The 18,172-nt window shown below is 40.1% G+C and overlaps 1 protein-coding gene across 7 annotated transcripts in view; it reads right to left on the minus strand.

Annotated features, from left to right (window-relative positions):
• LOC123759646 (adenylate cyclase type 1) overlaps nucleotides 1-18,172 on the minus strand; it is a gene marked incomplete at its 5' end in the record, with an annotated part of 300,312 nt that overhangs the window by 104,981 nt on the left and 177,159 nt on the right. For all 7 annotated transcript variants that reach the window (XM_069317785.1, XM_069317786.1, XM_069317792.1 and 4 more), the window contains 3 exon segments: nucleotides 1,462-1,648; nucleotides 6,514-6,638; nucleotides 10,628-10,847. In XM_069317785.1, the coding sequence (XP_069173886.1) occupies nucleotides 1,462-1,648; nucleotides 6,514-6,638; nucleotides 10,628-10,847 (532 nt within the window).

Here is an 18,172-nt window from a genome sequence, read left to right on the forward strand (position 1 = left end):
CCCGATCAATGGCAGACAAGGAATACCTCCAAATACAAGGGGGGTCTCCTTAAGTCACTGCTCTCTGTACTTCTCTGAGGGGGCCAGGTTCTGGCTTTGGTCCCCGGTAGGCAGGACTCCATGGACTGAAGCCCCAGACTAATATAGCATATGTCAGTCCTATAGCTCCAGAGAGCCAAAGGAGCTTCCCACAGAAAATTAGTTCAAATTCTTGTGAGGTATGGAACAATCAACAGCTATAACTGAATTACTAACATCTGCTCAATGACATAATTAACATTACTTCATGATTAATCATCGTACTTTTAACACATGTACTGTATCACTATTTTATCCATGATGACATCACATACTTATAATGTATATGTATTTATGTATGTACTGTATATCCAAAGTATGTGCACATGAATGAAAGCAACTTTTGGATTATATGACACACCTGTATGGATGTACTTGTACAACCCAGGCACTTTATTAATAATTTAAGTGAGTATGGTATGCAGATATGATAGGTTGCAAACCATGAAAGACATTCCACCTAGTGTAAAAGTGACATAACTATCTTCAATTTAGACCTCATTTACATTACTGATCAAAAATATTGTAAATTTATGCACAGGCAAATATTTTTTCTAGTGTACTGTAATAATTAAATATGCATGAATTTCAAAATTAATCATAATAATTCTTGAGGAAATTACTTATACTTGTTAAAAACTTCCCAATTAAAACAAGTTTTGAATGTAATGAAATGCCCCTTTCTGGGTGAGCCCCAGTAGCTCCCTGAAGCTATGTCACCGAGATGGCTTCGCAGTATTAAGTCACATCAGTCATAGGCATCTTGTTTGCATACCGGTGACCAGAGCTCAAATCTGGCCTCCCTTGAAGAAGCGCAGGGAGCAGAGGATTGTTACAATCGCCCTTACTGATAAAAGCAACCAAACAGTAAGCGAAACAATAGACAACTGCAACATTCATAAAAATGAAGCAATGAAACAGCCAACAGACACCTCAAAAGAAATACTACAAATAAAATAGATTACTCAAAATTAGGTACAAAACACCCCCCTAGTATGCTGGGCCACCAACTTCCCCCGAGCTTACAGCTTCATGACCAGCAACTGTTTCAATCGAGAGTTGATGGACTGTGAACCAATGTTGCTCATAGGGAAGGTAGTCAGGGAGCCATGGGGGCTTACCCAGAGGAGGGCATTTCAATTCTTGAATTTACCTTAGGGCCACCCACCCTAGTTGTTGGATGAGGACAGGAAGCTGACAGCTTGTCACCTTTTATTGTGTATTTTTTCCTGAAGCAACATATCTTTTGCACTTATTATTCCATACCTTTAATAAAACCTTACCATTTTCTCCATTTAAATCATCAGTATAGACAATATTCCTGTAGCAATAAGTTTCAATTAATTTCCCTAGCTCAACAAAATTCTGCATCATTAGACTCACCATAGCTCTGGAGATGTGGTGGTACCTTTGGCGGCCGGGACCCATCCTCTGCCTTAATAGTAGGGGGCTCTTTACGATCAATTAAGAAGTAGGTTGTCATTTCTCCCTTTCCTTTAACTTTAACTTTTCCACGACATTGAAAGTGATAGGGTCTATTCTTAAGAACCTGGTAAACTTCTTCTGTTACCTAAGAAATATATTAAAATAATGTCTAGTTAAAACAGAATCTTTACACATCATTAAAAACTAAACAAGAATTTCCTTCCAGTATCAAGGTCAAAGTAAATATTATTTAATGTTTATCATTTCATTATAGACTTTCTTTTCAATAAATTTCAACAACACATTTTGTGAGTTACATTAATATATAGCAAGGAGAAACTGAAAATGCTAAGAAAAGGGGAAAAGTTAAAAAACCAGAATTGAATATAATGAAACACCAATTTCTGGGTGATCCCCAGTGGCTCCCTGAAGCTACTATATCTGATAGAGTGCCAACTACAAGGAGTCATCACATGCGGAGTTTTAATTGGCCTACCTGGAACAATGAGCTAGGACTTAGCCCCCCTCAGTGGGGCACAGGAAATGGTGGCACTTATGATAAAAATTTATATGAATTTATTCACGTCTGCCATCACCAAGGAAGGAAAGCAGAACGTCAGCAAAACAAGTGAGATCACTGCTGGTTATAAGTGATCCTGAGTTTTGTCTATTATGCATAGAATGTAAGAAGATTAAAATTTCTTGACGCCATTCATATTAAACCAGTGTTGAATGTAATGAAATGCCATTTTCTGGGTGAGCCCCAGAGGCTCCGTGGAGCTATTGGACTGATATATGCTATATTACTCTGGGTTAGGCACCTAGAAAGGTAGGCATCTCAAAACAAACCCCCACTTGGTAGGAAATTGCAAAAAACCCAAGACCGAACAGGGACACAGAACTCCCCCAAAAAAGTTAACAACCTCCCCCCCCCTCCCAAAACATCACACCGGCTGCCCACACCTCAGTTCGGAAGATGAGCATCAAAAACAAAACGAAACTACCAACTGGACGGAGGGAGGATGCCAGGGAGCCTTCGGGGCTCACCCAGAAAATGGTGTTTCATTACATTCAACGCTGGTTTTCTGTGGAGAGCCCCTTCGGCTCCCTGGAGCTACATAACCAAAGATAAGTAAATAGGGGTCTTACCCAAGGGGAGGCGGCCACACCATGTGCCTCAACTCAAAGACGAGACAACTGGCTGCAACCTGGCAACACGTGAACGACTGGGACCAGAAACATACACCAAATAACGGGCAACCAGGACCCTGTTTGACCTCTAAAACCACCGCGCCTGAATGTCAACCCAAGACGTGTTCCCAAACACAGCAGCTAGAGCAGCAAACTTAAGAACATCATGGGCATGAGGGTAGACCACAGGCTGGTTAAATTTAATGACCCTGTGGATGACCTGAGAAACCCGAGCCCTGGAGCAGGGAACAAGGAAAATTGGTTCAACCTAAAGTGAGTCCACGACCACAAAAGCCAAGGCGCGCAGGAAACGACACTGAGCCGCAACCAGACAACGCTTGATGCATCCCCCAGTAGGCCAAGAAGTGCATTCTGGCTACTAGGTATGATAGATAGATGTGTATTATATATATATAAAACGCTGAACTGTAATGCCAATCCTAACCTCAAAAGCTTCATTGAAGGTTGTAACAGAACCCATGAGCACCATACCAGAAACAAATACCATTTTGATATCTCAAGAGTACGACTTAATCAAACTAGAAATGATCTACAAATCAAGGGACCCAGAATGTGGAATGACCGAATGACCTTCCCAATCATGTTAAAGACTGTACCTCTCTCAACCAGATTAAGATAAAAACTAAGCACTTCCTAATAAATTCCCTGTAACCTACCTTACCCCTATATTGTCAACACATGTCATATTTTTAAACAATGCTGTTTGTCGACCTAATTGTATTTTTGCTGTTTTTCTGCCATGTTCCCCCCCCTTTTTTTATTTTTATTTTTTCTCACCACATTTTATACTTTAATCTCAATTAGTATTAAGTTTTAGTCTTTAATGTTTTTCCTGCCCGAAACGCTTTGCGTAATAGTGGCTTTAGGCATTGTATGTACTAGCTCTATCTATAAATCTATCAATTTTTGTATCACCTCTTGTATGTATGTACTTTACCTGAATAAACATTTGAATTTGAATTTCGAAAGATAGATAAATTATATATATATATATATATATATATATATATATATATATATATATATATATATATATATATATATATATATATATATATATATATATATATATATATATATATATACAGTATATATATATATATATATATACAGTATATATATATATATATATATAATTAAATATGACCGAAAAAGTAAGATTAATAATTCTAACACGAATTTTCTCAATCTTTCGTACATTTCTTTTCACTGTTGGTGGTAATTCAAAAATCAATTCTCCAAAATTCATTTTTTATTTCTAGTCTGACGCGACACTTGAGCGCGTTTCGTAAAACTTATTACATTTTCAAAGACTTTAGTTTAAACATACACAACTGAATAGAACTTACACATCTCTGATTTGTTTATATCTACATTTGAGCGAGGTGGATGGGGTGAGGTGGTATTTAATAAGGTATTAATTTCATCAACACAAGACAGAACACGAAACAATGGGTATTGAATAGAAGTGATTGTAGAAAGCCTATTGGTCCATATTTCTTGATGCTTCTATATTGGAGCGGAGTCTTGAGGTGGGTAGAATATAGTTGTGCATTAATTGGCTGTTGATTGCTGGTGTTGACTTTTTGATGTGTAGTGCCTCGCAAACGTCAAGCCGTCTGCTATCGCTGTATCTATCGATGATTTCTGTGTTGTTTACTAGGATTTCTCTGGTGATGGTTTGGTTGTGGGAAGAGATTATATGTTCCTTAATGGAGCCCTGTTGCTTATGCATCGTTAAACGCCTAGAAAGAGATGTTGTTGTCTTGCCTATATACTGGATTTTTTGGAGCTTACAATCCCCAAGAGGGCATTTGAAGGCATAGACGACGTTGGTCTCTTTTAAAGCGTTCTGCTTTGTGTCTGGAGAGTTTCTCATGAGTAGGCTGGCCGTTTTTCTGGTTTTATAGTAAATCGTCAGTTGTATCCTCTGATTTTTGTCTGTAGGGATAACGTTTCTATTAACAATATATTTCAGGACCCTTTCCTCCGTTTTATGTGCTGTGGAAAAGACGTTCCTGTAAAATAGTCTAATAGGGGGTATAGGTGTTGTGTTAGTTGTCTCTTCAGAGGTTGCATGGCGTTTCACTTTCCTTCTTATGATGTCTTCGACGAAACCATTGGAGAAGCCGTTGTTGACTAGGACCTGCCTTACCCTACAGAGTTCTTCGTCGACTTGCTTCCATTCTGAGCTGTGGCCTGAGAGCACGGTCGACATATGCGTTAACAACACTCCTCTTGTACCTTGTAGCACTATATCAAAAGCAAAGCTTTTGATATAGTGCTACATGAAAGACTGATTATATACATGAAAGACTGATTATAAAGATAGAGGCTCATGGTATTGGGAGTGCTATATTAAGTTGGATTAGGGAATGGCTATATCAAAGGAAACAGAGTTAGTATAAATAGGGTTAAGTTAGTATAAAGTATAGTATAAATGGTTCTTATGTGTGGGGTGTAGGCTGAGCTATGTATGGGATGGTGTAGGCTAAGCTATGTGTAGGTGTGGTGTAGGCTACGCTATGTTAAGGGTAGTATAGGCTGAGCTGTGTGTGGGGTGGTGTAGACTAAGCTATGTGTACATGTGATGTAGGCTAAGCTATGTTAAGGGTGGTCTGAGCTATGCACAGCCCCGCTTCTGTGCCAGGCAAGTCCACTACGGGCTCACCATAGCTCGTGCTACTTGAAACTTTTATTCCCAGTAGCTGAATCTATAACAACAATCTATAACAGCTGAGCTATGTGTAGGGTGGTGTAGGCTTAGCGATGTGCAGGTGTGGTGTAGGCTTAGCTATGTGTAGGTGTGGTGTAGGCTAAGCTATGTGTAGGTGTGGTGTAGGCTAAGCTATGTGTAGGTGTGGTGTAGGCTAAGCTATGTGTGGGCATTGTGTAGGCAAAGCTATGTATAGGGAAGGTGTTGGTTAAGCTACATATTTATATTAGAAACATGTCATATGAAGAAAGATTGACAAAGCTTAAATTACATTCTCTAGAAAGATGAAGAATTATGGGTGACATGATAGAGGTGTACAAGTGGATGACTGGGCATAAAAAAGGGGTATTAGTAGGGTATTAAAAGTATCAACACAAGACAGAACACGAAACAATGGGTATAAATTGGATAAGTTTAGATTTAGGAAAGAACATAAGAATAAAGGTAACTGCAGAAGGCCTATTGGCCCTAACGAGGCAGCTCCTATTTATAACCACCCAATCCCATTCATATACATGTCCAACCCATACTTGAAACAATCAAGGATCCCACCTCCACCATGCCACGTGGCAACTGGTTCCGCAAGTCAACAACCCTGTTACCGAACCAGTATTTACCCAGGTCTTTCCAAAATTTAAACTTACCCATTTTATACCCATTGGTTCGTGTTTTCTCTTGTGTTGATACTTTTAATACCCTATTAATATCTCCTTTGTTATGTCCATTCATCCACTTGTAAAACTCTTATGTCACCCCTAACTCTTTGCCTTTCCAGTGAATGAAATTTAAGCTTTGTTAATCTTTCTGCATATGGCAGGTTTCTAATGCAGGGAACCAACCCTGTCATCCCACGCTGGACACGTTCAAGTGAACCCACATCTATTCTATATGAGGCAGCTCCTATTTATAACCACCCAATCTCACTCATATACATGTCCAACCCACATTTGAAACAATTGAGGGACCCCCCCACCTCCACCAAGTTATATATGATGTTAATAATGTACTATGTGTGAGTACATAAATAAAAGAGAGATTTATTTTTTAAATATAATACATTATATTATGAGTAGATACTTCACCTGAGTATGATTTGGGAGACCTGTGGAGTCCATGCGACTAGCAACATTAACGGTATTACCCCATATATCATACTGGGGCTTTTTTGCACCAATAACTCCTGCAACAACTGGACCAATGTTCATACCTGAAATAACAGTTTAAAGTGATCAGCACATACAATTAAAACTAGCATTTATTTCTTAATCCCCTGAAGAATGATCCCTTGGCAATGAGCCAAGGCCCCCCTATATCAGTGTGCAAATAAACAACGTTGAATGTAATGAAATGCCATTTTCTGGGCGAGTCCCGGAGGCTCCCCGGAGCTATCCTGGCTGATAGGGATAGTCCTAACTTTTGGCATCAGTCGATGTGGGTGGAGTTCTAGGCCTGCCAGGGACCACGGCCAGAACCTGATCCCCTCAGAAAGGCACGAGGAGCAATGTCCTATAGAAATGCACATGTGATTTTGGAGCATTCTGTATCTGCCATCAACCAGGACAGGCACCCAGAAAGGTAAGCACCTCAAAACAATCCCCTATTCTGGTAAAACCAACAAAAATAACAAAAAATGGACAGAACTCCCCCAAGGGAAAAGAGCAAACAATCATGACGTCACGTGAGCCGCACCGCTTGTCTGTGCAGCTGTCCCCTCCCCGGGAGGAGGAAGGGGGAACCCAAGACCGTCACGCTGGCGATCCACACCTCCAGTTCCGAGGCTGGATATCACAATACGCGAAAACCACTGACCAGAGGGAGGGAGGGAGGGTTGCCGGGGAGCCTCTGGGACTTACCCACAAAATGGCGTTTCATTACATTGAATGCTGGTTTTCTGGGGGGAGCCCCTACGGCTTCCTGGAGCTACTTCACCGAAGACTAAGGAAAAAATGGAACTTACCCAGGAGGAGGTCGGTGCTCCACACCTCCACTAAGTCGAGACGGGCTGCAGCCACCGACCCAGAGCGACACAGGCCCAACTAGGCCCAGGAACGTTCACAAGGAAGCGTGCAGCCAGGACCCTGTTTGACCACCAAAAACCCCATGCCCGAATGTCAGCCAAGGACATGTTCCCCAAAACGGCAGCAAGAGCAGCAAACTTACGAACATCATGGGCACAGGGATAGACCGCATGCTGGCTAGACTTAATAACCGTATGGACGACCTGAGAGACCAGTACCCACGAACAGGGAAGAAGGGAAACCGGATCAACCCAAAGCGCGTCCCCGGACACAGAAGCTGTGGCACGCAAATAACGGCGGAGGGCTGCAACCGGACACAAAACATGATGCACCGGGGACTGACCAACCAAGCAACAACAACCCAATGACCCCACCAGAAAGCAGCAGTCACATTCTTCACCAGAAAAGAAGGAGAAGGCTGCAGACAAACAAACCTATCTCCACAACCGAAAGAGCAGAAACTCCTGCACCGGAGGAGAGCATAATGCTCCCCGACCCAAACCCCAGAGACTAATGCCAACAGGAAAAGAGCCTTCGAAAAACAATCCTGAACAGAAGGGGCCACAACAAGCCGAGGAGAAGAGAGATACGAGAGCACTCTGTCCGAAGAACAGGACGGCTCGGGCGGCGCATGAGCAGGCCAGAGGTGAAACAGTGCACGAGACACCTTGCGAAACTGCGCAGAAGTAACATCTATACCGAAAGCAAGCTGAAGCTGCTCCACCAGCGCCGCACAATATGAGGCGACAGTATTCGACATATGATGATGGTAATGGAATAACCACAGGAGAAAGGACACCACCACCCAAACCGAAAGTGAAGTACAACAACGAAGAGTCAAAAAGTAAGGAAAGGACCGCCAGGAAACGTCATACTACCACCGAGACGAAGCCTGCAGGTGGGACACCAATAACGAAGCCACCTGATCACCAAACAATTGGTGATAAACTTGAGTCAAAAATACCAAACGCGAAGACTATAGGAGAAGAGCAAACCTCTTCTTGTAATGGAATGGGCCGATCTTCTGAAAGAGGCAGAACCACGGTAAAACATCCATGTATGGACACCAGGCAAGCAGCGCCTGAAACCATGGCTGGGCCATCTACCATGTGGCCAAGAGGACAACGCGCCCCTGTTAAGTTCTAAGTGAGCCAGGAACTAGAGCCACAGCCAAACTGGAGGAACCGGGTATAGAACACCCCCCACCTCGACCAGTCCTGCCGAAAGGCGTAGATCCCGACAGCTTCGCGGTCGGGGAAGGGTGCCACATATACCGGAAGACGCCTCGACCACGCCGATGCGAAGATGTCCACCTCCGGGCGCCCAACTGAATAAGTTGGCATCAATTGATTGATTAGATCAATTGTCATCTATGTAAACATCTGTAATTGTTTTGATTGAAATTAATTAGATCAATTGTCATCTGGCTGTCATTGTGTAAATATAATTGAGTGTTCAATTGTCATGTCTGTCATCATGTAACGTAATTGAGTGTTGCATGGAAGACTGGTCTCGGTGACAGGTCTATCCATTGTCATTTCACTGACTTACTATTGCTTGCTGCAGTCGTGACAAGCTGTAATTGCATCTAGAGTGGTTGCCCACTTCTTTAGATTAGTGTTAACAGCACTGCGAGCAGTCCACACTGGAAGCCTAGCTTTGTCAAGCGCCACGACAGACATTAACGTAACGTCAGATTATTCTTGCCACGTATCACTAGTATTAAGTTCTTATGAATAAACTGTCAATTGTTGAACTACAAGTGCCTTTACATTCATACCTTCTAAAACCCTTGTACCCAGTTCTGATTCTACCATTGCCATTTGAAGTGATTAATTTATATGTTGTCTGGATTACTTGGACTCCAACAAATTTCATGGCCATACACATCAAATACTAAATATTTGATGTGAAAGCCCAAGAGCTTCTCTGATGACCACCTTGTGTGGTCCCAGACGCTCCACGACCTAATGGATGAGGAGTGCCAAGGTTCTGGATTCCTGCAGTTGCTCTATGGATCCCTGTGCAGTCATTAAAGTATAATCTGCCCTTAGCATTTGTTTGATGTTAGTTCAGTCCTTCCTGACTGAGGTCATTTGAATTAACACTGAGATCACATCTGGTGCCACCATGGTGCTGGTAGAATGCCATTGAAGAGTACCATGGAGTGTCCATCTGGCCAATAGATACTTGCAACCTATTCACCTCTAAAAGGGATAATCTCACAGAGTTCAAGGGATGGCCAACATTCGTCTATAAAACCAGGACCCAAAGGGCAAGGGTGACATGAAGACTACATGCAAACACAGTCAAACTAGGCAAATGACTGAAGGGTTGACCCAGGTCAGACCCGGAGTTTCTGGTGCTGCCACCTGGGAGTAACTAGCTAGGGAACAATCTAACTGCCGTATTCCTAGATATCAAGGTTATTCATATTTTCCTTGCTGTAGCCTGTTAAGTTTTGCTCTTCCTTCTTGGTGGCTTATTCTCTCAGAGTAATCTAGCCTCCAGAGCTTCTGGCACCTCTGTGAGGAGACCAGGTTTTGGCCTGTAGTCTCTAGTAGGGTTAAGTCTCTGATTCTGATTTTGATGTCTATATGCTATGCTGTTATTGTGACACACTTATGCAATTAATGTACAGTACTCTACTTCTTATGTAATCTTTCCCAATTATAAATGTACAACCATTTATGAATATAGTCTTTGAATTTATTTTGATTGATTTATGACTCACAAGGGCCTGGTGTGACAATACGTAATTACCTATGTGTATTTACAGAATGAGAGATATGCTCGTGGTGTCCCATCTTCCCAATACTCCTTGCAGTGTAACACTTTGAAACTACCGACAGTTTTGGTCTCTACCCCTCCTCCTCACTTAGCTTGTTCCAACAGTCTAAAGAAAGGAATGGTTCCCAACCACTTGGACGGTCGGGAATTGAACGCCCACCTGCATGAGGCAAGACGGTCGCTCTACCGTCCAGCCCAAAGTGGTTGGACACGAGTGTAGCTAACTGGGCAGTTAGCTAAAGGAAGTCACTAAGGGAGCCTTCCCAGAAACTACAGTACAGTACTTTCATAGTTTAACCTAGAAATTTCCATTTCTATAACAGTATGTAATAAAGAACATCATTATATGTACATTACAAATAATACAAGCAAAGCCAACAAAACTCACCTACTCTTAGCGTAAAACTATTATAAGAGTTTTCATTTATGTTTGCAAGTTTTTCTCTGAATGCAAACACAAGCTCAGTAAGCACTGACATGTAGTGACTGGCAGATTCTTCTTTGTGGTCCAATATCCTCATATCTGGCATGAGTCCAACTGCTGCCATGAAAGTTGAGCCAACAGTTTTGATCTTATCCACTGACTTAAATCGCTCATCATCCAACAGCTATAAAAAAAAATTACACACATATTACATTGTGTGTGTGTGTGTATGTAATTACCGAAGTGTAATTACCTAAGTGTAGTTACAGGATGAGAGCTACGCTCGTGGTGTCCCATTTACCTTGCACTAATAAATAAATAAATAAATAAATAAATTACATAAATACATAAATAAATACATAAATAAATACATAAATACATAAATACATAAATAAATACATAAATACATAAATAAATAAATAAATAAATAAATAAATAAATAAATAAATAAATAAATAAATAATAATAAATAAATAAATAAATAAATAAATGTATGTTTATTCAGGTAAAGTACATACATACATACAAGAGGTTATACAAAAATTGATAGATTTATAGATAGAGCTAGTACATACAATGCCTAAAGCCACTATTACACAAAGCGTTTCGGGCAGGAACAACATTAAAGACTAAAACTTAATACTAATTGAGATTAAAGTATAAAATGTGTTGAGAACAAATAAAAATAAAAAAGGGGAGAACACGGCAGAAAAAGCAGCACAAATACAATTAGGTCGACAAACAGCGTTGTTTAAAAAAACAGACATGGGTTGACAATATAGGGGTAAGGTAGGTTACAGGAAATTTATTAGGTAGTGCTTAGTTTTTATCTTAAACTGGTTGAGAGAGGTACAGTCTTTAACATGATTGGGAAGGTCATTCCACATTCTGGGTCCCTTGATTTGTAGAGCATTTCTAGTTTGATTAAGTCGTACTCTTGGAATATCAAAACGGTATTTGTTTCTGGTGTGGTGCTCATGGGTTTTGTTACAACCTTCAATGAAGCTTTTGAGGTCAGGATTGGCATTACACATGAGAGGATGTGCAGCGACTTAATATCTAACATATTCAGAGATTTGAGTAGGGGTACCGAGTGATGTCTGGGGCCAGAGTTGGATATTGTCCTAATAGCAGCTTTGTGTTGAGTAACTAAAGGACGTAAATGATTTTGGGTAGTAGAACCCCAAGCACAAATACCATAGTTGAGATATGGATAGATGAGGGAGTAATAGAGCGTCACCAGGGCAGGGCGAGGTACATAATATCTGATCTTAGAAAGAATGCCAACAGTTTTTGAAACTTTTTTTTTTTTAATATATTTAGAATGTGTCCCTGGAAATTCAGTTTGTGGTCAATGAAAACGCCAAGGAATTTGCCATCTATTTTGTTACAAATCTGGGTATTGTTTATCCTGAGATTTATTTGATTAGAGGATTTATTGCCAAACAGAATATAGAAAGTTTTGTTAATGTTAAGGGTGAGTTTGTTGGCAGTTAGCCATAGATGGACTTTATTTAGCTCAGCATTCACCGTGACATTTAGAGCAAGGGGGTCAGGACTGGAGTAAATGTAGGTTGTGTCGTCAGCAAATAAAATTGGTTTGAGGTGTTGGGAGGCATTTGGAAGGTCATTAATGTAGATGAGAAAGAGGAGAGGGCCAAGTATGCTGCCCTGAGAAACACCAATATTGATGGGTAGGGTGGGAGAAATTGAATTATTCACAGAAACATACTGGAGCCTGTCAGTAAGGTAAGATTTGAGGTATTGCAGGGAGTGTCCTCTGACTCCATAATGATGTAATTTAAGAAGGTTTTGGTGGTTGACAGTGTCAAAAGCCTTATGCAGGTCCACAAATAACCCAACAGAAAATTCATTTTTATCAAGAGCTGCATGAATCAAGTTAATCATACTAATAAGTGCATCGTTAGTGTTTTTTTGGTCTGAAGCCATATTGACAAGAGCTAAGTATATTGTGTTTGGCTAGATAAGAGTAAAGCTGCTTGTAGATTAGTTTTTCAAATATTTTTGACAAGTTAGGCAGGATTGATATAGGTCTGTAGTTGTTAACATCTGTGAGATCACCACATTTGTAGACAGGGGTTACTCTCGCTTTTTTTTAGAATATCTGGAAAGGTTTGGAGTTCAAGTGACTTGTTGAAGAGCAATGCAATAGCAGGGGGCTAAAGATCTGGAGGCTTTTTTGTAAATTAAAGTTGGTATCTCCTCAAGGGCACCAGACTTGGTTTTAAGAGAAAGGATTATCTCATTAGGGGGATTTCACAAATATTGGGATCGAAATCCCCCGTAAAAGGGGATTTCGATGTGGATTCAAAATATAACCTATTTAAAAATATTCTAAGCAAAGCCCAGGAACGTAGTATACCATATAAATTGAATAGATCGAATAGTAATGATCCAAAGTGGATAACAAATGATCTGAAGAACCTTATAGGTAAAAAGAGAGCATGGTACAAAAGGATTAAGAATGGGGAAGTTAGTTTAGAACAGGAATTCGTACAACTGGTTAGAAATGTTAAAAAAGAGATAAGGAAAGCAAAAAGAAACTATGAAGTTCGCATAGCAGGGCAAGCGAAGACAAATCCTAAAGGGTTTTTTCAGTTATATCGAACTAAGACTAGGGAAAGGATAGATCCATTAAAAACCGAGACAGGTCAAATAACGGATAATGACGAGGAGATGAGTAGTATCTTTAATAAATATTTTATATCTGTATTTACTAAAGAGGAACGTAACAATATGCCTTCAGCCGAACAAGTATATGTGGGTGGGGACGAGGACAGGTTGAATAGTTTAGCAGTTACCAAAGAGGACGTAATTAAACAAATAGTAAAACTCAAACCAAACAAATCCCCAGGGCCGGTGTTTGCCAGGGTGCTTAAAGAATGCAAAGAGGAGCTTTGTGACCCACTGTCTACCATATTTAATAAATCAATAGAGTCAGGCAGAGTGCCAGAGTTATGGAAAGTTGCTAATGTGATACTAGTTTTTAAGAAAGGAGATAGATGACTTGCGTCAAACTATCGACCAATTAGCCTAACGTCTATTGTGGGAAAGTTACTCGAATCTATAATTGCAAATAAAATTCGTCTTCATCTTGAAAAACAAATTAATAATTTTGTCACAACATGGTTTTATAAATGGCCGTTCATGTTTAACAAATTTGTTATCATTTTATTCTAGCATAGTTGAGGCAGTTGATAGTGGTAAGGATTGTGATGTTGTGTACCTTGACTTTAGTAAAGCTTTTGATACAGTGCCACATGAAAGACTGATTAAAAAGATAGAGGCTCATGGTATTGGGGGTGCTATATTAAGCTGGATTAGGGCATGGCTATACCAAAGGAAACAGAGTTAGTATAAATGGAATCAAGTCAGAGTGGGAAAATGTTGTAAGTGGAGTGCTTCAAGGCTCTGTCCTGGGACCTCTGTTGTTTATAATATATATAAATGATTTAGATTCAGGTTTGAGTAGCAACATTTGCAAATTTGCCGATGATACAAAAATCGGTAGGGAAATTAATACGGAAGAAGACTCACCATCTCTTCAAGATGATCTAAATAGGGTTTTGAAATGGTCAAAGGATTGGCAGATGCAGTTTAATGCTGATAAATGTAAAGTTCTGAGGCTAGGTAATGAAGATAGAGTTACAAGATACGAGCTAGATGGTGTTGAGATTGCGAAGTCGGATTGCGAAAGGGATCTGGGAGTTATGATTAGTAAGAATTTAAAACAAAAGGATCAATGCATGAATGTTCGTAATAAGGCAAATAGGACACTGGGATTTATTTATCGAAGCGTTAGTAACAAGACACCTGGTGTGGTTCTTCAGCTATATCTTGCTCTGGTTAGGCCCCATTTAGATTATGCAGTTCAGTTTTGGTCGCCGTACTATAGAATGGATATAAATTCACTTGAACGTGTCCAGCGTAGGATGACTAAGTTAATTCCCCAAATTAGAAATCTTTCATATGAAGAAAGATTCCCAAAGCTTAAATTGCATTCACTGGAAAGGCAAAGAGTTAGGGGTGACATGATAGAGGTTTATAGGTGGATGAATGGACACAACAAAGGGGATATTAATAGGGTATTAAAAGTATCAACACAAAACAGAACACGAAACAATGGGTATAAATTGGATAAATTTAGATTTAGGAAAGACTTTGGTAAATACTGGTTCAGTAACAGGGTTGTTGATTTGTGGAACCAATTACCGTGTAACGTGGTGGAGGTGGGGTCCCTCGATTGTTTCAAGCGCGGGTTGGACATGTATATGAGTGGGATTGGGTGGTTATAGATAGGAGCTGCCTCGTATGGGCCAATTGGCCTTCTCCAGTTGCCTTTGTTCTTATGTTCTTATGTATGTTCTTATGTATGTTCTTATGTTCATTTACTTCCCTGCCTAGCAACAAGTCTGTCCAATTACACTCATTAAAAAATTTGAAGTTCCCCATAGTGACCTCTCCTTAAATCAAGTTTATCAACTGTTTCAATGTCCCCATTTTCTTCTAGATGATATCTTAAAGCATAATCAATATCTAACAGGATGTAATCACTCTTTCCCAAGGGAGGACAGTACTGGATGTCAATTATCTCTTTCTTTCCTGGTGAATACTAGATCCAGTACTGACGGTACATCTCCTTCCCTCATTCTTGTGGCCTGCCTTATGTGTTGATAAAAGAATGTCTCCAGAAGGAGGTTCACAAATCTGCATGTCCAAAAATCCTCCGTTCTTGCTTCATAGGTCTCCCAGTCTATTGCTTTAAAGTTGAAGTCCCACAGTATCAACAGTCGTGATTTATCTTTATCTGCTTGTACAATAATCTCTCTCATGACCATTATGAGGCCCTCTCGTTTGCCATCCAGTTTTTCCTTTGTCCATGTGTTGCTTGCTGGTGGGCTGTAGGCATTTAAAATTATCAGCTTATCATCCTGATTCCAGATCTGCAATGCCATTATGTCAATATCTTGAGGATTTTCAAACATTAACTCTCTTACCTTCAGGTGTTTTTTCACCAGTACAGCCACTCCTCCTCCCTTCCTAGTTTTCCTGTCACATCTCCAAACTGAATAGCCTCTTGGGAATATGACTTCATTTATTATATTTCCTTCAAGTTTCGTCTTTGATAATGCGACAATATCTGGGACCCTAAGCTGGATTATATCTTGCAACTCCAAAGTTTTTGTCCTCACTCCATCTATGTTGGTGTAACGGTTCTATTGTTACGTAAAGTATGGTGACAATAAACACAGACACTAAGATACTATATATATATTTTGGTCGAATATACAGAAGTACACAGGTGATACTTTGGTGTGAGTTGAGCGCACTGAGCGTCGGTACAGTATCTCGCAAGTGTCTGCTCTAGACCACACTTGAAAGTAGACTCGTTAATGTTTGCTATTCTGCTGCTTATATGCTCGGGCAACACCTCACCGTGTTGCCCGGGCAACGCCTCACCTCATTAATTTCCAAAGGTTGACAGGAATATTAACAATGCATTTGGAGCGAGTATATTATTGGGATAATCTACTCGCTACATTGGTATATACAATTTTCAGGAACATGTTCCCTTTTCCTTTGCTCTTTACTCCCCCTTCCACTACTGATCTTGTTGCTTTGTTTTTATGTACCATTTCACAAGCTTTCCAGTCCCTGTCACTTTGTAGAAAAAAATAATTTGTCTTCTTCACTTCTACCCCCATTTAGACGTTTTGCCTCAATTGGGTTCATTTTCAGCTTTTCTCTGTCTTCCTTGGAGAGTTCTTGTCTTATTGACCAAAGTTTGCCAACCTCATCACACTGCAATTTCCTGGCATTTCTAAGAACTTCCATCATGTTTTACACTCCATTAAACGTCACCCCTTAAAGGGCAGTTCTTGTCTTTCTCATATTTTCCTATTCTTCTAAAATCACTGACATTTTCCTTTGAGCCTTCTCCTAAACCTACTATTTTCTCTATGATTTTCATCTCTTTTGCTGCTCGGTCTACCCTTGATGAAATTTCCTTCTCTAAACATCCAAAAAATATTATGGACTTAGTTCAATCTGCAGTGTTTTGTACTAGTTTACTGTTGGTAACCAGTTCTTTCCTAATTGCTTGCCTAATTTCTGCTTCTTGTTGGTCATTTCTGATTTTGACTTCCGAACACACTTCTTTGATAGTCTCTTTCTCTTTTACAACTTGAGCATATGTCGCTTTTATTTCTTCTTTATACTTTTCTAGTTCTTTATTCACCTCCTCTATGTGAGTTGTCAGTGAAGTTTCCGGTTGGAGATCCTTGCCTAACTCTATATTAGCTCTCGGGCTACCTTAGAGTTGTTCACCATATGAGTATTTTCTTGTTTATTTCTTCAAAGTCACCACACTTCACTTTCCACACCTCATTTTCTTTCACTAGTTCCTTGATTTGCTCCTCCCGATTTGTTACCTTGTCTGTTAATGCAGTAATAATCTTACCTTGCTGAAGCATACTCCCTTTTAAAGTGCAAAGCTCACTCCTAAGAGCTCCATTGTCCTCTTCCAATTTAAGCACTTTTTCTTCATACTTCTTTTGCATATCCTCAATTATCTCTAACCTGCCAAGTACACCTCCTTTCCTTATATCTTGGAGGTGAGAATCCTTTGAAACAATAATCTGTTGGTGTGTCTACAATCCCAGTGGTGGTGGCGGCCATCTTTATTTTTGTACTAGAACCAAAAACTTTTCCACTCAGCTATTTTCACTCACTTTTACTTGTTTATTGTATTTTATTTGCTTTTACACTTCCCTGAACCTTTATGTAACCTGGGACACCACTGTAGCCCTCAACCTGTTCCCAATACTTAGGTAATTCAATATTTCCAGGATCTTGCTGCAGTGTGACTCCTGCCTCCTCCAGCTCACAGTCACTGTAATTACCTAAGTGTAATTACCTAAGTGTAGTTACAGGATGAGAGCTACGCTCGTGGTGTCCCGTCTTCCCAGCACTCTTTGTCATATAACGCTTTGAAACTACTGACGGTCTTGGCCTCCACCACCTTCTCACTTAACTTGTTCCAACCGTCTACCACTCTATTTGCGAAGGTGAATTTTCTTATATTTCTTCGGCATCTGTGTTTAGCTAGTTTAAATCTATGGCCTCTTGTTCTTGAAGTTCCAGGTCTCAGGAAGTCTTCCCTGTCGATTTTATCAATTCCTGTTACTATTTTGTACGTAGTGATCATATCACCTCTTTTTCTTCTGTCTTCTAGTTTTGGCATATTTAATGCTTCTAACCTCTCCTCGTAGCTCTTGCCCTTCAGTTCTGGGAGCCACTTAGTAGCATGTCTTTGCACCTTTTCCAGTTTGTTGATGTGCTTCTTAAGATATGGGCACCACACAACAGCTGCATATTCTAGCTTTGGCCTAACAAAAGTCATGAACAATTTCTTTAGTATATCGCCATCCATGTATTTAAATGCAATTCTGAAGTTAGAAAGCATTGCATAGGCTCCTTGCACAATAT

This window comes from Procambarus clarkii, chromosome 8 (assembly GCF_040958095.1).
Source record: "Procambarus clarkii isolate CNS0578487 chromosome 8, FALCON_Pclarkii_2.0, whole genome shotgun sequence".
Lineage (NCBI taxonomy): Eukaryota > Metazoa > Arthropoda > Malacostraca > Decapoda > Cambaridae > Procambarus > Procambarus clarkii.